General features: G+C 32.2%; 2 protein-coding genes across 5 annotated transcripts; one reads left to right on the forward strand and one right to left on the reverse strand.

Moving 5' to 3' along the window:
* The first annotated feature begins 2,294 nt into the window (after positions 1-2,294).
* Positions 2,295-14,504, forward strand: phkg2 (phosphorylase kinase, gamma 2 (testis)). 3 transcript variants are annotated; one of them, XM_087274832.1, is made up of 10 exons: positions 2,295-2,485; positions 5,785-5,888; positions 5,962-6,137; positions 6,225-6,279; positions 8,712-8,777; positions 8,883-9,046; positions 12,460-12,550; positions 12,651-12,804; positions 12,886-13,011; positions 13,258-14,504. In XM_087274832.1, the coding sequence occupies exons 2-10, from the start codon at positions 5,794-5,796 to the stop codon at positions 13,501-13,503; spliced, it is 1,173 nt and encodes a 390-aa protein (XP_087130958.1). In that variant the 5' UTR covers positions 2,295-2,485; positions 5,785-5,793; the 3' UTR covers positions 13,504-14,504.
* On the reverse strand, positions 13,808-23,784 carry cfap119 (cilia and flagella associated protein 119). 2 transcript variants are annotated; one of them, NM_001328027.2, is given in 9 exon segments: positions 13,808-14,303; positions 19,963-20,079; positions 20,173-20,251; positions 20,347-20,463; positions 20,673-20,743; positions 21,169-21,332; positions 23,320-23,380; positions 23,565-23,599; positions 23,698-23,784. In NM_001328027.2, coding segments are annotated over 7 exon segments (753 nt in total). In that variant the 5' UTR covers positions 23,364-23,380; positions 23,565-23,599; positions 23,698-23,784; the 3' UTR covers positions 13,808-14,142.
* Positions 23,785-23,841: the final 57 nt, after the last annotated feature.

Below are 23,841 nucleotides of genomic sequence, written 5' to 3' on the forward strand. Positions count from 1 at the left end.
ACTTCCAAATCGGGCTCAAATCAGGCTTAAAATCCTCTAGTGTGAACTAGGCATTAGATGTACAATCCCAGACACAATGCACTCAAAGGAGCGAGTGACTTCACTGTGAGGTGTAGGGTTAGGTGTGCACATTAAAAGCATTCTCCAATTTGTTAGTCCTATTGAGGTGCCATGAGAAATAAAGCAGTTTTTATTGTGCTAAGTGAGCACCACTTCCTGTTAACATCAAAGGGAGGAACATTAACACTTTCCAGAACTCTCCCCTTAACTGTTTGTTGCTGGTGGAATGATCTTCACTACTCCATCCATACTAGGCATCCATAGTAGGCTATATGCACAATGGCACATCCCTTATGACAAGTAAGCATGGTTTTGATATATATATATATATATATATATATATATATATATATATATATATATATATATATATATATATATATATATATATATATATCTATTATATCTATTATATATATATATATATATCTCCCTGAATTCTTAGCCCCGTTTATTTTTTTTCCAGTAATTTCTGTTAAGTGGAGAGATTTTTTTCAACACATTTCTAAACATAATAGTTTTAATAATTCATTTCTAATAACTGATTTATTTTATCTTTGCCATGATGACAGTAAATAATATTTGACTAGATATTTTTCAAAACACTTCTATATAGCCTAAGTGACATTTAAAGGCTTAACTAGGTTAATTAGGTTAACTAGGCAAGTTAGGGTAATAAGGCAAGTTATTGTTTAATTATGGTTTGTTCTGTAGACAGTAAAAAAAATATATAGCTTAAAGGGGCTAATAATTTTGACCTTAAAATTAAAAACTGCTTTTTATTCTAGTCGAAATAGAATGAATAAGACTTGTTTTAGCAGTTCATTTGGGAAATATTCGAAAAAGAAAAAAATTCAAAGGGAGGCTGTCTGTCTGTCTGTCTGTCTGTCTGTCTGTCCGTCTGTCCGTCCACTGGCTGCCTTAAAAATGTAAGTAAACGTAACATAGAGAGATTCTTTGATTCAACTTGAGATGTTGAATTTCACAAATTATTTAATTAAAACTTAACATCTTAAGTTGAAACAAAGAATCTCTTTAAGTTGAGTTGACTTACATTTAAAATTTTTCATGTATGGACTTAAAAGTGACTTTGTTTTGTTGATTAATTTGTACTATAGTTATTCAGAGTTTACTTTGCAATACTCTTGTTCAAGTATCTTATACTCTCTTTTTGTTTGACCCTAAATCAAAACCTTGAGTTGCACGGTTATATTTTTGGCAATATATAGCCAAAACTACACTGTTTGTGTCAAAATTGTTGTGTTGTTTTTTATATTGTGCCAAACATTAGCTATTAGATGAATAAACAATATGTTCAATAGATACATTTTGTGAATTCATACTGTAAATAAACTAATATTTTGATTAGTAATACACAAGATTATAGAGCTGATATAATTACTACACACTAAGAACTTATTTCGGACTATACTTTAAAGCAATTTTTGCTTTTTATTTTTAGCACTCAGATTCCTGACTTTCAAATAGTTTTATCCCAGCCAAATACTAACAAACCACATGTAAGAATGGAATGCTTGTACATTTAGCTGTATGTATGTATTTATATATATATATATATATATATATATATATTGCCTAATATTATTTATTTGGGTGTTTTTTCCTGCATGTATTGAGCCATTAATTTCCTTCTCAGCAGCACTTTGCATACATCAAATGTCACGGTTTTATTGCTATCTACAATTTGAAGGTTCAACAGAGGGATATATGCATACATATAGAAAATGTTAACATTAATTAGTATGTTCTTGTTATTTGAAGTATTTTATGAATAATGAAGGGATTTCCCAAGTCTTATCAGGCTAGTTTGAAAAAAGTAAACATTTTGAACCTGAACTAATCAGATTTTTGTGCCAGAATTTATGCAAAGTAGCGAATATTTTATAAAATAATGCTTCATTTGGATTTCAAAACATAACATTGGTAGCTTATTCACCTGCAGTGGTTTGCCCTAATGTATAAAATGTAAAAAAAACCTTCAACCCTATAACACAAACAAACAAACAAACAAACAAACAAACAAACAAACAAACAAACAAACAAACAAACAAACAAACAAACAAACAAACAAACAAACAAACAAACAAACAAATAAATAAGCAAACCCTGATTACGAACTCATCATGACCTATTAGTAAATGGCTTGTGCTATTATTCACCCCCTCCAGTAGGCGGCAGTGACGAATAAAGAGCCTACATCAGCTGTCATTTACATGAAGCCAGAGAAGAGAAGTGGAGTCGACTCGACTGTGGTGTTGTTGACATTACCAGAAAGGCTCTGAAAGTTTTAACAGTTAACATGGCAACACAGTCTGCAGCTTCGGATACGTGTTTTCAGCCGGTCAGTTGAAGACACTGGGCTGTCAGACGAGCGCGCGCATCGGCTGATTTTGTGGAAGTGCCTGTAAGTAAACTTTCGGCTTTTTCTGGGTCGGGACAAGACCGCATACGAGGTCATTGATCGCAACATCACATTTCTCAGAACAGTTAGACTGTTTGCTTTACTTGCGTATTGTTTCTACTGTTAGCTGGCATTATATGTGCACTAAATAGTTTTGTTAATGTTACTTAAACAATATAAACGTTTAAGAATAAATAATGGAGCTTTATTAGTTTGAAAGGCGAGAATAATAATTCAGAATGTTTATTCATATCTGTTTTAATCATTATTTATATCTATTTTATCGTAATTTGTACATTAATTTTGGAGATCTGTATCAGACGTCAGGTATTTATAGGGCTGTAATGTATATGGTAACTGTAGCAGTTAAGTTCAGTCCCTAAAAATTCCTGTCACTCACTTTACACACAAATACGCGACCCCCATCACACATGCATGTGAACTCGTACCTATTGTGTACGTGCTGTTTACTGCTTGAACAAATTGCTTTATTTGCAAAATATATACCAAATGGTCTAAAAATAATGTTGGATTTTTTTTTAAATATTATAAAAATGTAACATTATACAATAGCTTAATATTAGCATAACTAAATATGTAATGGATTTTGTTACACTTTATTTAAATGTTCAATTTGATGTTTAACTAGATTATTGAACATGAAAATACTTCTGAAGTGTTTGTTCATTTTATTAAGCTTTAATTTCAACATCAATATCAACATTAATTTTAACTGTGTAGGCAAGACAAGTTTATTTTATAGCACATTTCATAAACTATGGTCATTCAAAGTGCTTTACTTAAACAAGAATAAAAGAAGCTAGAAAATAACAATGATTAAAAGAATTAAAATGATTAAACATTCAAATGTGTTATAAAAGAAAAGTAAGACATCATAGTGCGATCTGTCGGATGTAGCTCAGTGCTCATTTGGTAAAAGCACAGCTAAACAAACAGATGTTTTCAGTCTTGATTTGAATGAGCCTAATGCTGGAGCACATCTGTTCATTTCTGGAAGCTGATTGCAGCAGCGGGGGATGTAGTAGCTTGAGGTGCATTCACCCTGCTTAAAGTAAATTTTATAATATCTAATGAACTGGAGCTGATATGAACTAACAGTGAGTTCATTTTTATCAATAAACGTTAACAAATTATACTGCAATAAATGTATGTTGTATTATTAATGCATTAACTAATATTAATGTAGCTTATTTAAAAAAGTTTTTGTAGTAGATAATATTAGGTAATATGGGCTGATAATTAACAATTGTTCTGCAGCACTAAAGTTTACTGACACAGCTAAAAGGAAATGTCATCATGATGATAATAATATTGAGGTAAAATAATTAAAGTAAAGTAATAATGATAAAATAAATTATTTTATTAGGTAATTAGTTAATTGATAGATGAATGGATGGATATACAGATTGATAGACAGACAGACAGACATATTGATTGATTGATAAAAACGAAAATAATTAAAATGAATGACTGACAGACAGGCCGTGCATGCATGCTAGTGGGTGGGTGGGTGTATTTTTTATAGTATTAAAAGCTTTTTTTCTTTAAACATTTTATTTATTGACATGCACATGCAGGGTTTAATGCTAAGGATTTTTCTACTGGCCTGATTTCTACCGGCCCGATTTTTCTACTGGTTCGAATGGCCCGAATGGGCCAGTGGTTAAGATTTTTACTTGCCCTGCCAAAATTGTCACTGGCCCCACAAAAAAAAAAAGTTAAAAGCTACATGTTTTCAATATGTTATATATCTGCCTTAATGCTATTCAGGACATCTGAGGATCCTCAAAAATAACATCTGTGAATCTAGGATTTAAAAATGTTAATAAATGTATAATGAGCAAAATACAAAGTGTTTCACTTTTATCGCGTGCTTCAAGGTTTTATTTTTAATAATTGAATGTTTCAATAAAAAAGGCTCCCGATTTGTCTGCTTTTCCTGGAAAGTTTTTCGTTGTGTTGTACTAGGCATGGAACCATAACCGGATTTAAGGTTTACCGCAGTTTGAAAAAGTCAAGGTTTTAAAACAGACAGAATTTTCTGTTATACCGTTTCTATGGTATATGCATAGAAACGTATATACCATAGGAACGGTAAGACTATTTTTTCAAATTGTTCAAATAACACACCTCACTAGAATAAGCTAGTGGAGTGATTCATGCCCATCATCATTTGATTGACAGAGATAACATTAGTAAAAAGCACAACAAACAGCAGCGTGAGTGGCATAGCTTGTAAAGCGCATGGCAACATATTTTGACACGATCGATCATGAACCCGGTTGGACTCCAGCGTCTGATGAACACGTTCTTCTTTTTCCCCCCACTGCATATCAGATTTTGCTTAATCTTCATCATGAAGAAAACAAGTAGGAATCATTAAAAGTGTGTGTATTATGAAGGACAAAGATTCATAGAACTGGATTGAAGAGGTGTTATATCCAGATCCTATGCATAATAAGTTTATAGAAGTTATACATTAAAAACTGCTTCAGTGAATTTAAACAAGAATATAAAAATCTATTAATTTTCACTATTAGTATTTTTTTTATCAAAGTGTGCTTTAAATGCTTAAAAAATAAGTAAAATCTTTGTAAACGAAAAATAAATGTACTGTATATCATTTATTTAAATGCGGGCAATACATTATAGATTCATTTTATTTTAAAAAAATATTATATTAATCTTATTTTTTTAATTCACTATAGAGGCCAGGTAGGAGCCTACTAGACATTGTGCCCAGAGACCTCTGAATTCTTAATCCAGGCCTGGATGAGGAACCAAAAAGCAATATATCTACTACGTCATACAGAAGGTGGCATTTAAAGGCTTAAAAGCACAAACTGTTTCTCGATTCTAAAACTTGGGGTAGTTGGGCCAGTAACGATCCTGTCTTCTGCCCCAAGCATCTCGCACACTGGCCCTGGGCGATCAGGCAGTCCTTATTGTTGAGCCCTGACATGAGTTAATAAATAAAACGTAAAAAAAAAAATGCCAGAAAGAAAATGAAGGAATTTATTGAAATAAAACCACCACAGCCAGTTTAAAAATGTTGATGATTCACAGGAAAGGCTTCAGGTGGAATTTTTGAACGTGACGTCACAATGACTTCTCAAAAGTAGCTTTTAAATATCTGTACACTGTGTACGTATGTGATAGCACAAGTACGACCGACTGATTGATTATCTGACCAATCAATATTTCTAATACACAAAAAGCAGACATGCAAACATTCTCCTCCCTCATTCAAATCAATATAAATAAATGTGTCTGTGTTTTAAGAATTCAGCATGACTCGTGATATCGTTCTTGGAGATGAACTACCTGACTGGGTGGGAGCAAAAGAGTTTTATCAGAAGTATGATCCAAAAGAGGTGATCGGCAGGTGAGCATTTGTTCGAGTGCTTTCTGTCATTCATTGAGATGTCCTGTGTCTAAGTAAACTGTCCGCTGTGCAGAGGAGTGAGCAGTGTGGTGCGCAGGTGTGTACATAAACATACGGGACAAGAGTTTGCGGTGAAGATCATTGAAATCACAGCAGAGAAGATGACAGAACAGCAGCTGGAGGAGGTGAAGAGCTCCACGCTCAAGGAGATCCATGTGCTTAATTTGGTGAAAGGTCATCCGTCCATCAGTGAGTCTCAGTTACATGGCTAATGTTTCAAGTGATGTTTTCAAACTTTTCTTAGTAGTAACTGACCTGATTTTTCACTCTTTCCAGTAACACTTATTGATTCTTATGAGTCAACGGCCTTCATATTTTTGGTATTTGACCTGTAAGTATATTTTATTATATTATTTTTCAAGATTTTTAACTTTAAAACTGTTTCTTTTTAATGTAGAAACAACTAATTATATGAAGGGAATCTATTTGTAAATTAAAGAAATAATTACCATTTTGAAAATAGACATGATCAGGTTGTACATACGAGATGTATGCTGCATCCAAAATCGCCTACTCAGTAGATGCTGCCTTTGAATTTAAATGTACTACTCAATTGTTAGAATAGTATGTTCTATACAGTAGGAATGGAACTCGGACGTACTACATTCGCCATTTTGTCATCATCATGTGACCTACCCACATCAGTTGTGTCGCTTTATACCCATTTATGAGTTCTCTAGCGGGGCATCATGGGATAGCGTAGCGTCCATCTAATGTGCACTTCAGAGTCTCACCAAAAATGATAGGTCATCTGAGTACATCTCACATACTGTTTTTCAAATTCTGTAAATTCAGACATGCTACTTGGCTTGCATACTGTTTTTAGCGTACTATATAGTATAGAAGTGTGCGATTTCTGACGCAGCTGTAGAATTGGCCACTCAAGACTTACTCGTATTTGTTGAAAGGGGAAGAAAAACTTGTCTGTGACTTGTGTAAGAATATTTTGACGATAAAACACATTTGAATAAATTTAGTATTCAATTATATTAGAAAACTTTTTTTATTCAGGAAATATTTTTAAAAAGGTGTCTTCTGGAGGAGTTTTAGAATATTTATCATTAATCAACTGAAAGATTGAATGCGATTCTTTTCAGTGTTGTTGTTATTTGTATGTTTTTGTGTGTTATACAATGAATGTTTATTAAGAAACCGATATGATTGCATGTTACAGTTTTAGGCAAACGTTTGGCCACCCCTGATAATTTTTTATAGTTGCAAGCCATAGTCTGCTGGCCTTTCAAATGAGTAAATTCATTTGGATATATTTTAAAACCTAGGGAAAGAGCCACATTTCAGTTCTGACACAACATTTATTTAATCAATAGATGCAATGCAATTCAAGTCATAACAAAAACAGACAAGTGCAAAGATTTGGGCACCCCAACAGTATAATGTTACCAATCTTTTGCACAGCCACCTTTTGCTGAAGTAACAGCCTGTAGACGGCCTTCCATTTTCTTACTATATTTCTGACTGGGGTAATAAAGACTTTAAACCTTTGTGATAGCTTTTAGTATCTTTCTCCTAATTCATGACGATAAATTGTGCTAGTTTTTAGGTCTTTAGGACGTTCTTTTGAGGTTTTCATGTTGCTACTTTCTGGTTCACAATAAGGAGAAGCACAGCTAGCAATTAGCTATCTTAAATATCCTTTATGATGATTGGTTGCACCTCTGTAAAGATTGTAAGGTTCACGGAGTCACTCAAATCAAGTTTGCGTTTTCAATCAGTATTAAATGACCACAGGTTTTGAAATCCAACTAATAGATTGTGCCCAAACTTTTTCATAACCTATTTTTCAGTTTCAAGTTAATTTTACACATTTTAATACTGCTACACTATGGATTTCTGTCTTAACATGACTTTGGCTAGATTTTTCTAGATACCGAATGGCATTTCATTGCAATCGTCTCCTATATAGAACAAACACAAAACTATGCAGCCACAGAGGGGTGCCCAAATTGTTGCATAAGACTGTATATATTGTAAATTTAGTTTAGGTTTTGTCATGAATATAGCCAATGCTGTTGATATGGCATTAAGACATAAATAAATACATTTGAAAAAGAAATGATTACTTATGTACAGGAATGGTGTGTTAAATTGATAACATAATAGTAAGGATATCTAGAATGTTACAGATATTTAAAAACCAGTGCTGTTTAAATTTTTAAAGATTACAGAAAAAAATGTTTTTATATTAAACATGTTGCATTAATAAGAATTAAGTTAGCATTAAATCATGTGACATTGAAGACTGGAGTCATTTAGCCTTGAATTACATGAATTCACCAGACAGTTCAGCCAAAATTAAAATTTTCTACATCATTTACACACTCAGGTGGTTCAAAATTTTTATGAATACAATTCTTCTCTTTAAAACAAAACAAGATGCTCTAAATATTGTTGGAAAAAAACAGCAATTGACATCAATAGGAAAAAAAAATACTATTGAAGTAATCAAAAACATTGTTCACTAGAAGAAGAAACTGAAATGGGTATGATGAATGAGTAAATGATGTGTTGGAATGTTATCCTCTTTTCCATGCAGAAGTTTAACTTTTGGGTGAAATATATCTTTAGTTGCATTTTAAAATACATTAAAAGAGAAATCTTTGAAACAGTGACAAAAGAAATGAACAATATTAATGTTGTAGAGTCATATTTTAAAATAAACAATTGGTGCATTAGTGTGTCCATTCCAATACATAAAAAAACTTAAACCTTTAAACAGCTAATCATCTGTAACTCTTTGAACAGCATGAGAAGAGGAGAGCTGTTTGATTACTTGACAGAAAAAGTCACTCTCAGTGAAAAGGAAACCAGGTGAGCTTTCACTTTATTCTCAAAATCTCAAATTTTGTTTCAAGCTTCCACAACAGCTAGTTGTCCTCCTCATAATTACAAATATTTCCTCTGAAACGATTATAGGAGCATGATGCGTGCTCTTCTGGAGGCTGTCCAGTATCTACATGCTCTAAATATTGTACACCGTGACCTCAAACCTGAAAATATTCTGCTAGACGACCAGGGGCACCTCAAACTTTCAGACTTTGGCTTTTCTGTCCAGCTGGGACCTGATGAAAAGCTAAGAGGTAAGAAAAGGAACACCAAGTAAACCCATTTCAGATATCCTCCTCAATTAAAGCAGTCCGGTTATGCCCTATTCATCAGAGGTATTATAAAACAGGGCTCCTGACTGATATCCGAGAGCAACTTCTTCAGATGATACCACAAACACCTGGTTTGATGATATTATTAATATTTGTAAAAGCAGTTTTGAGTTTTCATTAAGAAAAACTCTTAACTTAGAGAAACTATTTGTAGAATGCGAAAACCAGTGATGGGAATAACTGCGATGTAAATAAACGGCTATACTATTTTCAGTATCAAGGAATCAAATGAACTACTGTTTCCCACTGTTACAACACCATTATCATTGCTGACAATAATATGCACATTGAACACTGAAGCAGTTTTCATGCCAGCAGCGTCTCTCTCAGTCATAGGACGTCTCTTTCTCTCGTGTGGGTGTGTGTGTTTGGAGCTGGAACACGACACATAACCAGCCAGTGATGATGATTGGTGTGGCTGTAAACGTGGTGTAACTGAGAACGTGATCATTTGCTTAGAGTACATTTCCATCATTTGTCAGATAGAGGCATAGAGGCAGAGCATTGTGGGCAATCACACACAGTCGCACAGCCCAACCACCTGGAGTCAGAACAATGGCAAATCCAGCAAGTTCAAAGGCAAACTGGAAATATAACACTATTTTACAACATTAAAATAGTGTAGATTAGTTTAAAGTGTGTTATATTTATTTTATAGTCCTTTGACAAATAAGATTTTTTTAAGTAACGCAATATTTACTTTTCCTGGTAATTAGTTACTTTTATAATTGTGTAACTTGGTTACTAACTCAGTTACTATTTGTGAGATACTAGTAACTGTAACTAATTATTCTTTTAAAGGAAGGTGTAAAGAAGGAAGTATTACAACCTTGATATTAAAAAAAAAAGTAGCCTATTTCTTTATAGACATTTATTATATATAAAAAAGTAAGTTTAGTTACAGCACATCCTTTTTAATTCCATTCTTAAAATATCGGAAGCAAGCTAAAACAAACGGTTTCTTACATGCAAATGAGCTGCTGCGCTCCACCCCATTTCCAGAAGAGGGCAGAGTTTTTACTGCCTGTGCCTTGTTACTCCAATAATAAACAAACAAACATCTTCATGCATTTAAAGCATTGTCTGTTTAAACTCTTGTTATTGTGTTTTTGGAGCATAGAGACATTTCACATTACTAAAAAACAAAGAACAAGAAACTTTAGGGATGCACCTAAATGAAAATTCTGGCTTATAACTTAAAACTGACATATTTTGATGCACTTAACCAAAGACAAAACCAAACCTGAGAATGTTATGTATTGTTTATTTAAAACATATAAATCAAGTAATATAAAGTAATTTTGTAAGACTTTCTAAATTAAAGTCATTAATTTTCCTTTCAGCTTAGTCTGTATTTTAGAGGTTGCCATAGCGGAATGAACCGCCAACTATTCCAGCATATTTTTTACACAGCTGATGCCCTTCCAGTCAAAACCGAGTATTGGAAAACACCCATACACACTCATTCACACCCACACTCATCAAGTACGGCCAATTTATTTCATCCAGTTCATCTATAGTACATGTCTTTGGACTTTAAGGAAAACTGGAGCACCCAGAGAAAACCCACGCAAACACGGGGAGAACATGCAAACTCCACACAGAAATGCCAACTGGCCCAGCCAAGACTTGAACCAGCGACCTTCTTGCTGTGAGGCGACAGTGCTATCCACCGAGCCACCCTAAATAAAGTAACTTAAATTATACTGATTTTTAACAAACACAAGCCATTAAAATAACAACATTTTATTGACAGTGAAAGAGTCGAGAGGCATGATTTTACCATCGTTGTCATGACAAGGGACAAGTATACTACAGGGACAAGTATACTACAGAGAAATGTCCTGTCGGCGCTTTATTTGAACAGACATTGCATTTTGGGTGAGAATGTGTGGTTCATTCATAGATAAGTACACATGTACATGGGTGGAATTTTCTCTTTGACCACTCTGCTGCTTTGGACGGCATAGCAACAAATTGCCCTTGCATCTGTTTAATAAACCCGCTTCACATCACACAGTAAATATGACTGGAGGGAGAGTGAAACCAGGGACGCTGGTCACTTTTCATCTCATATTAACAACTTATTTTCTTTCAGCTAAATTAAAATGATCAAATATATGTGTTATATTAAAATAAAATGCAAATAAATAATAAAATTAAGTAAAAGAGATTTTAATATTAAGCCATTGCTTTGAGGTTGGAATTTTCTTTTTCATTTTAACAATACTAACCTTCTAGTTAAAAGCGTATCATAGGCAATCACATTGTTACTTCTATTACAACACTAGGACTGTCGTGTAATACAAATTATTGAAATTATGGCCTGAAATTATGGAGAGAAATTTAAATGTTAGCTGCCAGAAATACTTTATTTTTGAACAAGACCAAAACATATGAGATGGTGTAACTGGCTCAACATTACATCGGTCACAATTAGGGGTTATATTTGCTTCAAATTTGGCTAGTTTCACTTTTTGACCAATGTAATCTGCCTAATACTTTAAATTGTATTTCTTTATGTTTTGAACAAATAAAAGATGAGTGAAAATTAACTAAAACAAACTGCCAAATGTCTTCTGATATTTCTATCTCCAGTTCCACATTTCATTGCACTAAGGGTTCCAGATTATAGGAATTAATTGCATAAAGTTGAAGTCAGAATTATTACCGCCCCTGTTTATTTTTTTCCCCAATTTCTGTTTAATGGAGGGAAGATTGTTTTAGCACATTTCTAAGCATAATAGTTTTAAAATCCTATTTCTAATAACTGATTTATTTTATCTTTGCCATGATGACAGTAAATAATATTTTACTTGATGTTTTTCAAGACACTTGTATACAGCTTAAAGTGACATTTAAAGGCTTAACTAGGTTAATAAAGTGAACTAGGCAGGTTAGGGTAATTAGGCAAGTTATTCTATAACGATGGTTTGTTCTGTAGACAATCGAAAAAAAATTAGCTTAAAGGGGCTAATAATTTTGTCCCAAAAATAGTTTTAAAAAAATTAAAAATTGCTTTTATTCTAGCCAAAATAAAACAAATAAGACTTTTTCTAGAAGAAAATATATTATCAGACATACTGTGAAAATATCTTTGCTCTGTCAAACATAATTTGGGAAATATTTAAAAAAGAAAAAAAAATCAAAAGGGGGCTAATAATTCTGACTGTATATAGTGTATATAGAATATAGTTTGCCATAAGCACCCTTTAAGTATGGGCTTTAAGTATTGGTAAACAAATGATGTGTATTGGTGAAAAAGGAAAAGTGTGTGGCATAGTATGAATACTTGAACAACTGCACTGTTTAAACATCGATGTTTCTCTTGTTAGAGCTGTGTGGAACACCAGGATATTTGGCACCAGAGATTCTGAAGTGCTCCATGGATGAGACACATGAGGGATACGGGAAAGAGGTTGATCTGTAAGTTCATGATACTCGAGGCTTGCTATTAGCCCTTTTTTAGGATCACAGAAGTGTTGTAGTTAGTTCATTGTTTTGTTCTATGTGTTTCTTTCAACAGCTGGGCTTGTGGCGTGATCCTGTTCACTCTTTTGGCCGGATCTCCACCGTTCTGGCATCGTAAACAGCTACTGATGCTGAGAATGATCATGGAGGGCCGGTATCAGTTCAGTTCTCCAGAGTGGGATGACCGGTCTGACACTGTCAAAGACTTGGTGAGAGTCTCTTATGTATACCAGTATTCTGACCCACTACATGTGCGTATGTATTTACTTAAAATGTTCATATTCTCATAGATCTCGAGGCTTTTGGTAGTGGAACCTACACTTCGCCTCACGGCAGAGCAAGCTTTAGCTCATCCTTTCTTCTGTCAGTACCAAAAGGAGGATGTGCGGCTCTTTAGTCCCAGGAAGACATTTAAGGTGACATTTTTTATTTTATATACACTATAAATTTACTTACTTAATTTATTAAATGATAGATTACATTGATTTAAATGACAATTTATTTTTTAAATCTATATGTAATATCTGTCAAAATGTCAAATTTAACATTACACAATTTTGTTTCATCATTGAGCCCAAAATCCTTGATTATTTTGATTATCAATTCTTTTTAAAAGCATTATTCCAACTTTAATCCACAACTGTTGTTATTATTTCTTTCAGGCTCTTATCTTGACTGTGCTGGCTTGTATACGGATGCAGTGCCGCTACTACCGAGCCAGACCATTAACAAAAGAGCTCCTATCAAGAGACCCTTATTCCATCCGTGGAGTGCGCAAGCTGATCGACGGCTGTGCTTTCCGCATTTATGGACACTGGGTGAAGAAAGGAGAACAGCAGAACCGAGCCGCCCTGTTCCAGAACACGGCTAAAATCATTCTCCTGGGCCTTGAAGACCTTGAAAACTAAAGGTCACATTTTTTGCTCTCTAAAGATATCACTTAACTCTCCATTTACAGTTTTTGTCTCATTTTTATTTCCTTTTTTCTTTGTTTGTTTTTGTCCAAAAGGTGCACAAACACGACCATCTATAGATGGTGGTGCTTTTTGATTTTTAGCATTGTCATGTGACCTCATTTTATTCACTATAGTTCTAGTTTTATCAGCAGATATTGCTTATTATATGGACCAGCTTCTCATCAAGAGAGCAAATTTGCTAAGATTTACTAAGCTTGTTTGCTATTCAAGCTCTTTAATTATTTTTGGCTCAAAGCAGATTGTATATGAGTTTATTATCATTCTTATGCCTCACAAACAATTCCAGACTAAACCATAGATGGACAAGGGAACATTTAACAAGGTGAAATACAAAGAATAACATACTTGAAATATACAGTTCTGTAACCCAGTTTTAAATCTTTACAAAATTTTGTGTAAATGTTTTACCACTTATATGTTGCTCTTTATCACAGCTAGCACATGATCTGTTCATCGTCAAGGTACTGTACTGATTCTTAACAGGTATACAAATATGAATAATATATATATAATTACTGTATTTTGTGTGTTTTTACTTTCGAAATGAGTGTTTTCCGGAAGACTATTCTCTTACTTCTTAACTTGAATGTTGGTCTCCAGTTGACTGATGGCATTATTGAGCTGATCAGCGCTGTTTTTTAACTCTTGTTGAAGCTGAGCGCTCAGTCGCATCACTTCATTCCTCACTTCTTTTTCAACTATAGTCCTGAGGTCAGATTTGGATGAAAGCCCTTGTGGAAATAAAAACATAGTATGCACACGTGAGCATATGCATTTATTTAATTTGCTGTATGAAATGAGGATTATATGCTACTGCATGCAGTTTAGAATGAATGATATGTAATCGCTGATTTATAAATCTCTTCCACATGTATTGACAGGTTTTCTAAATGACTAAAAATATTAAAAGTTGCAAAAGTATTTTTTTACTACTTCAGTGTTTTGTGTTTTATGGACAACAGACTTACAGTGAGCATTTTCATTATTTCACATCGATCATCATTTTATAAAACACCACAACATCACATTTGTTTAAACTAACTATGACCACACCAATCTGAAATGTAATTTGTCATTGTTAGAGATGGGCAGTATTTATGATACATGTATTTCAAATATGTATTTTAAATGCAAAATAGTATTTAGTAATTTGCATTTGATAAGATTTATAAAAGTAGCTTAATATTTTGTATCAATATACTTTAGTGTTTTGTATTTTTAAAATACTTTGTAAGAATTCTACATTGGTGCTTTCTCAGTTATTTGCCAAAGCTTGAGATAAAACTAGCAAATTGAGGAATACTGAAGTCGACCAATGCTTGGAGGATGGATGGAAATTATGCATCACATAAAAAGTAAGTAAGAGACAGAGAGTAGGGGTAGATTCTGGAGCAAGTCAAAACAAGACAGAAAAATAAGACAACATAAAGTCCTTTAGTGGCTCTTTCAACTGCCGGTAGCTGATCTGCAGGTACTCTTTATAGTTAATTACAAACTTTGACATAGTTAATCCGTATGAGACAAAAATATTCAATAATACTCCAGACTACAGACTGGTCAAAAACTTCCAACTCAGGTTTTAAGGCAGCAAAAATAGAACTTTTTATTTTTATTTTTATTTTTTTTTATTTTTTTTTTTGAGATATTATTACATTAAAATTATAAGGTTCTATCTGACAGTTTTGTCAAAATTAAGTTATTTACATATTCTTGTTAAATGCAACTCATTTACATTATGGGATATTTATTTATAAGTTGTTTACATTTTAAGACTTTTTTTACTTAAAAAAACAAAAAATTTTTTATCTACAAAGTTGAACTCCTCTCTATAAGGTTTTTTTCTCTGAGCTAATCAGCATTTCAAATGCACGCATGAGGACCGATCAGCTTTCTTTGACATTCTGCTGGATTGCTCCATTTACAGAGGGAAAGACCAGTAAGAAACAAAAAGTCAGCAGCGACTAAATATTGTCGCACCACATAAAATTGAGAAGAAACCTGAAACTGAAAATGTGTGTGCAAATGTGATCATTTAGAAGCGTTTTTTTTTTTTTTTTTTTTTTTTTTACATTGAGATGAAATATTTCACACAGTTGAAAAAGAAACAGCTATTAAAGAAATGTAATATATTAAATGTGAAATATTTTTATATATTTGTACATATATATAGTCAGTGAAACATTTTCAGTATTTATTATGCTCATTTGTTCATTGTCTGTTTTTCTTTTAAAGTCTTTAAATTTGCCATGAAGGGAAAATACTTAAATTAATTCATGAGGCATATCATTCAATAAATATAATTAAAGAATTCATATAAAGTATATAATTCATATTCTTTACATAAAATGAACAGCTGCACGGGATGAAATATTTAGCACAGCCTTGTATGCTTAATTTGAACAAGAAAAAATATTCATCCTAAAACATTAATTAAATGTTATAGAAAGCAAAAAAGTATATTTCTCAAACATCAACATATTGTTCCAACATCAATTTAAATTAATAAGCAGACTGATTGTATTTCTTGAAAGTAATGCTTCAATTAATGATCTGCCAGATAAAACCTTATAATTCCAAGCGGAAAATGAATTTTTAGAATTAGAAGGTTCTACCTGCATTTGCCCTTTTTTTTTTTTTTTTTTTTTTTTTACCCCAATTTGCAAATTTAAGAGAATTTTGATCATTTACATTTAGAGTACATTTAGGGTCCCTGTCCTGTTAATGTATGAAAGAGAACTGTTATGCACATATTGTTTGCTCAACATCTCAAAATCATTTAAAACGCAGATAAAACATTATAATTCTAAGCTGACGATATGTAATTACAATTAATTTTATTTTGGATGTATTAACATTGTAATTACATTATTTTAAATTTTGTATTTACATCTAAGATTTATTCATTCATTTTCTTGTCAGCTAAGTCCCTTTATTAATCCGGGGTCACCACAGCGGAATGAACCGCCAACTTATCCAGCAAGTTTTTACACAGTGGATGCCCTTCCAGCTGCAACCCATCTCTGGGAAATACATCTGAGATGTAACATGTAATTACAAACTTTTATCTTGTGTGCTTTTACTGTGTCGTTACATTTTATTTACATCCAAGATAATATTTATACAGTTTAATGTTTCTTTGTATATTGCATGTACAGTATTTGGTTATTTATAGTTGTATACGTTAATATACACAGTACACGTCATAACAAAATTAATTACTATGTCATTACATTGCTATTACATTGTAATTCCATCCAAAATTATATTTATAAACTTAAATGTTTCTTTGAATATTTCAAGTACAGTATTTGTGTATATACATTATAATTACAATGCAATAAAAGTTTTACATTGTTATAACATTGTAATTACATCTGAGATGTAATATGTAATTACAAACTTGCATTGTCGTTGCATTGTAATTACATCCAATATAATATTTATAAACATGCTTTTGCATATTTCAAGTACAGTATTTGTGTATTTATATGTAAATATATGCAGTACATATGTAATTACAAACTTTTATGTTGGATGTAATGACATTGTAATTATATTGTTATAAAACTTTATTTACATCTGAGATGTAATAACTATGTCATTGCATTGTGCTTACATTGTAATTACATCCAAGATAATATTTATAAACATGTTACTTTGTATATTTCAAGTACGGTATGTGTGTATTTAAACATAAATATACACTACATATGTATTTACAAAGTTTGGCTGTAATGACATTGTAATTACATTGTTATAACATTGTAATTGCATCTGAGAGATTTATCTTTCTTTGTACATTGCATGTATAGTATTTAGTTTTTTATAGTTGTATAGATAAATATATACAGCACACATGTAATGACAAATTTTTATTATGTATTACTGTGCCGTTACATTGCAATTACTGTCATTACATTGTAATTATATTGTTATTACATCCAGGATAATATTTATAAATGTGTTTCTTTGTATATTTCATGTAGTGTTTGTGTATTTTCATGTAAATATACACATTACATATGTAATCTTTTATTTTGAATGTAATTACGTCATTATAATTACCATGTAATAACGTTTTTACATTGTTATAACATGTAATTACAAACTTTTATCTTGTGCGCAATTATTGTCATTACACTGTAACTACTATGTTATTACATTGTAATGACATTGTAGTTACATCCAAGATAATTTTTGTAAAAGTAAATGCTTCTTTGTATATTGCATGGACAGTATTTAGTTATTTATACATTATACATTTATATATTTGTATATGTTAATATGCACAGCACACATGTAATATGTAATTACAAACTTTTATCCTGGATGTACTTACTATGTCGTTACATTGTAATTACTATAACATTACATATTTATAAATGTAAATATTTCTTTGTATATTGCATTTACAGTATTTGGATTATTTTTAGTTGTATACGTTAATATACACAGCACACATTTAATTACAAAGTTTTATCTTGTATTACTGTGCCACTATGTTGTGATTACTATGTCGTTACATTTGTAATTAGATTCCTGTTACAATTGTAATCACATCCAAAAAATTATATTTATAAACATGCTTTTTCGGATATTTCAAATACAGTGCTTGTGTATTTATATGTAAATTTACACTGTACATATGAATTTACGAACATTTATTTTGGATGTAATTACTGTGTCATTGCATTGTAATTACTATCTCATTACATTGTAGTTACAGCCAAGATAATATTTATAAATGTTAATGTTGCTTTGTATTTTGCATGTATAGTATTTGGTTATTTATAGTTGTATATGTAAATATACACAGCACTCATGTAATTTCAAAGTTTTATCTTTTTTACTGTGTCATTACATTGTTATTACATTGTAATTACATCCAAGTTAATATTTATAAACAAATGTTTCTTTGTTTATTTAATGTACAGTGTTTGTGTATACATAAATGTTCACATTACATATGTTATTACAAACTTTTATTTTGGATGTAAGGGCATTGTAATTACATCTGCAATATATTTATGTTTCTTTGTATATTGCATGTACAGTATTTGGTTATAATTGTATACGTAAATATACACAGTACACATGGAATTATCAACTTAGTTACTGTGTCATTACATTACTATTACATTGTAATTACTTTCAAGATAGTTCTAAACTTAAATGTTTCTTTCTATGTTTCATGTACAGTACGGTACGGTTTGGGTCGGTACGGATCACCTTTATTAAGCTTGCGTTTTCACTGCCAAAAGGGTACCTTTTTGGTGGGCGTGGTGTATGACAGAAAGTTTCAGATGACGGAATTTTTACTTGAGGAATTGTCACAGTAAAGCCGTAAGGGCTGTTCACATATCATTTGAGAAGAACTTCTCACAAAACAGATACTTTACACACATAAATACTTTTATTACTAACCCTTCTGTGAACATAATTTGATAATAACTGCAGATCAATTATTTATTTTACATTATTTTATTAATTCGGGGTCGCCACAGAATGAAACGCCAACTTATTCAGCACGTTGTTACTCAGCGGATGCCCTTCCAGCCGCAACCCATCTCTGGGAAACATCCACACACAGTCATACACTACGGACAATTTAGCCTACCCAATTCACCTGTACCACATGTCTTTGGACTGTGGGGGAAACCGGAGCACCCGGAGGAAACCCATGCGAACGCAGGGAGAACATGCAAACTCCACACAGAAACGCCAACTGAGCCGATTACAACCTTTTATCTTGGATGTATTACTATGTCGTTACATTGTAATTACTATGTCGTTACATTGTAATTACATTTTAGTTACATCCAAGATAATATTTGTAAATGTAAATGTTTCTTTGTATATTGCATGTACAGTATTTGGTTATTTACAGTTGTATACGTGTATATACACAGTACACATGTATTTACAAACTTTTATCTTGTGCGCAATTACTGTCGTTACTATGTCATATTGTACTTGCATTGCTATTACATTGTAGTTACATCCAAGAAAATATATATAAAGATGTTTCTTTGTATTTTTCAATTACAGCATTTGTATATTTAATATAATAGTCACAGTACATATGTAAATACAAACTTTTATTTTGGATGTAAGGACATTGTAATTACATCTGAGATGTAATTACAAACTTTTATCTTGCGTGCAATTACTGTGTCGTTGCATTGTAATAACATGGTAGTTATAGTATAGTATCATTTTAGTTTTTTTAAGAGATAGTCAAAAGAGAGAATAATGAAATTTCTATCACCACTGAAACTTCTATTTTTTTTAGACCTCTTTGAATTTCTTCCTTCTGTTGAACACAAGGAAATTGTCATTTTTAGGCAAAAGACTTTAAAGCAGTGTATAATCACTCTATCGCATTGTTACCTGGATTGGGACTTTTGATTTCTGTGGTCTTCATTTCTGGTAGTTCAGAGCTTTGCTGAACTTCTCCGTCCATTTCTGTCTCCCTCTCAGTTTCTCTTTCTTCATCTGCAGGACTTTCTTTATATACAACAATTGTCAATAAATGCTTTCTAATCTTAGATGTGTGTTATAAAGATATATTTTATTATTTTGTAATGTGTGTTACTTTACCAGATTGGCTCTTGGCAGTTGGCTCTATATCAGTGTCTTCAGGTATTCCAGTATATGACAAAGATATATCTAGCTGAACCTTTACCATGTAAGAGAAATGGGTCATAAAGTAAATTGTCCTGTACATTACAACAATTAATACACAGTACCATTTCAAAACCTAATCATACATACCTCTGGAGTAAAAATGTACTTGTATAAAAAATAGTGCCTCATATAGGTGTTGATGAAATAGTATAAAATATGAGTCACTTGCTCCGAGTTGAAGAGGTCGATGCTGAAAGGAGGTCTCTGTGTTTACCATGAGAAAGAAAAACAGGCATATTTTAGTGTTTTTCAAAGACGTCTTTAACCGAAGTCAACCTATGTACAAAAACCAGTGTGAACGTGAATATTGGGAAATAATTATTGTGAAATACATTACAAAATACATTGAAAATAACAATTTCTTCCAAAACTATAATGATCCCATTGTTTTAAATGGTAGTGTATGTACGTACCCTGACTGAATGGCAAATCAGAAGTTCACTACAGTAGGTCAAACAGTCATCTGTGTTATTGAGGGATGTTTCTGAAAAGTTTACAAGATTGTTTACTGCTTTAATGTAGAAAAGCCTAGAAACTAACCTAGAGTGAGTTGAAAATGTAAAATTATTCTGGCATGTTAAAAAACATGCTAATTTATGTCAGAAGCATGTTAGCGGTATGCTAAAACATGCTAGTAACATTTTTAACATGCTAGTAACATGATAGCAAAATATTGCCAGTCACATGCTAATTAATTTAGTTAATTATTGTTAGAAGCTTGTTAGCATAAAATGTGCTAGTAAAATACCAGATATTGTTAACCATTTGCTAATTCCCTTTAGCTGTCTATTAGCTATATTCTAGGTATACTAATTTATACTAACAATCTAATTGATGCAAGAAACATGCTAGCAATCTAGACGATATGCTATTATAATTTATGTAATTTGTACTTAAATTTTTTATCACCTGTGTTAAATTGATGCACATTTTTGATAATGGAGATGAGAACAGAGGTTTGTTCCCTGTTGAAGTTTTGCTCTCTGCAGAACCGCACCAGATTTGTGTACAACTCCAGCAGTACTCTTTGTTTTGGTTGAGACTCATCAGCTACTAACGCACGGCACAAGATCCTGGAGAAGAAGCAAACGACAAAAATGTAAAATGTTCAAGAACATAGGTCTCAAAATTGATTCTTGGAGCCTCTACACAGTTTAGCTCCAAGCCTAATCAAACACAGCTGATCCAACCAATCAAGATGTTCACGACTACTAGAGACTATTGAGCTGATGTGAGTTGGAGGTGATTGGAGCTAAACTATGCAGAGCTGTGGCTTTCCTGAAATTGAGTTTGAGATGACTGTTCTAGAACATCCTATACATATTATCAATCATTTTAAGGATAGTTTCTGTTATCCAGCACTTTCTGGTCTCTGGTACGACAAACTGTTTATGTTTGTGATTTAGTTTAATGAAGGATTTCTTTAAAAAGGTATACATAATATAGGTGGTTCCCAGTACTTGGTTGTGGCTGAAAGGGCAACCACGATGTAAAACATAAACCGGAATAGTTGGTGGTTCATTCCGCTGTGGTGATAAATAAGGTAAGCCGAAGGAAAATGAATGAATGAATAATATAGGTGGTTCATTTCATATGACGTTGGAATAGTTAATCAATTTTATGCGTGTTCAATAAAATAGTCAGGAGAAATTTTCTTTAAGTCAAAAATATCAGCAATTTATAGGACACAAATGAATCATTTCGATTCCCAGAATTCTGGTATCCCCAATTCAATGCAAGAATTACTTTTAGGAGGTGGGCAACAATTTTTATTGTCCTGACTCCAGCTTTTATACGCAGCTGATATTAACAGGTGGAGTTTAGTGGAATGCATCACTTGTCAATCATTCCCCAGTCCTCCATTGGCCGCACTCGTACATACATCCTCTTTTTCTACGAATTCTCTGGACAATGTTAAAAGGATAAGACTTCAAACTGCAAATATTCTGTGTTCAGTTTCAAAATATCTCTGCTCACAGGAAGTTTAGTTGCAAAGCTCAAGTTAATTATAGACAATCAGGTCTTTGCATTTCTATCAGCTTTATCTACTTCTGCAAAAATGCTTTATCAGTATGCAAGGTATTTCACACTCAGAAAAAAAGTTTGGTTAACATATCACCTAAGCAATCCAAATGTTTAATGATAAGCAGAGACCAAAGTAATAAAAAATAATATCCTTTTTCTACAATAATGACAACACGTGATAAAGTGGAGAACAAGTCTAAAATGAATGAGTGAGTGGGTATACAGAATTATAGAAATCTGCCTTGGTTTAGCTTAGGTGTTAAAACTGTTTCATTTTAACGTGGTTATTTACACAGTGGCAGGAAAATTAAATAATTTCTTAACTAAGTACAAATAAAGGGTTACTGCTCAGTAAAGGACATTATCTCAAACACTGTACATTTCTAAAATAACACCATGCATAGTACTTAAAACTAATTAATTTTACTTCCGTAAACTTTAACTTTCAAATAAAAAATCTTTATACATTTTTTTCATGCTGCAATGGTTTGTCAGGATGCTTATATAACTAAATCTCATACCAAATGTTTTTAGACACACATAACTTTACAGAATTTAAGTGAAGTTGGTTTTGTATTCGCACATTCGTTCAATGACAACTGCTGATATGCTCCATAAATTATTTGCTATGGTACCTTAAATATTAGGTCTGAAATTACATGCAAGTATGACTTCAGAACAACATCAGCACTATTTATTTGACTGTGAACAATGTTGTTTGTTGAAAGTCATTGGCTGCTAATATGATTTCGCTATTTATAATTTGCAAAGAATACTTTTCTGAAATTATGTCATTAAGGAGAAAGTCTGAATATATGAATATAAAACCAACTTTACCTCAATCTTCACAGATATCACATGGTGCTACATATAGTCCAAAATGACCCAAACAAAAAATGTTGTTTGTTTTTAATGGTCTTCAAGCATTTGCAAAGTTTCATTCCTGCAGATATTTTAAATATGTATGTTTAAGTAATGTACACCACAGAAAATATATATTTTAATCACCACAAAATTTGTCATTAAATAATAAACCTTTCAATGTCTTGAGTGGATTTACTCTTCTCAATCTCTTCCATATCACTGTGTTTCAAGTCTGCCCTAGAAATACAACAAACAAACAAACAAACAAAACAAACAAAAAGAGTTATTGAGGGTTTTAATCGATTTCCGAATATGCTGAAAACACAAACTGAGCTGGATGTTTTTTATGGCATTTATCTATTGTATTTATTAACGTCTTTTTGTTGTATTTAATTTTTTTTTTCTGGATGACCTACCATAACAGCACCCGTGCTTTTGGAACCTGGGGCACCTAAAAAGGTTACAGTTAACGTTATTTTTTTGTAAAGATAAGTCATATATAAGGTATTATTTTAACTGTTATATATAGAAAATTGCGTGATTGTTTACCATAATCTTGTCAAAGGGCTTCATTTCTCTTCCCTGTCTCTGAAAACGGCTCAACATACATGTATTTAAACCACCAGTATGTGTAACATCGTATCCTAGCAACTGTAAAAAAAAAAAAAAAAGACGTTAAAGCTCTTGAATGCT

The sequence above is a fragment of the Danio rerio genome, chromosome 12 (genome assembly GCF_052040795.2).
Source record: "Danio rerio strain M-AB ecotype USA chromosome 12, GRCz13ab, whole genome shotgun sequence".
In the NCBI taxonomy this organism is placed as follows: domain Eukaryota; kingdom Metazoa; phylum Chordata; class Actinopteri; order Cypriniformes; family Danionidae; genus Danio; species Danio rerio.

Excerpts from the sequence above, each read along its gene's own strand:
- phkg2 (XM_087274832.1), top strand. The coding sequence starts at position 5,794 with ATGACTCGTGATATCGTTCTTGGAGATGAACTACCTGACTGGGTGGGA. Across the intron at positions 5,889-5,961 it reads CCAAAAGAGGTGATCGGCAG|AGGAGTGAGCAGTGTGGTGC; the intron begins GTGAGCATTTGT and ends TCCGCTGTGCAG. Across the intron at positions 12,805-12,885 it reads CTGACACTGTCAAAGACTTG|ATCTCGAGGCTTTTGGTAGT; the intron begins GTGAGAGTCTCT and ends ATATTCTCATAG.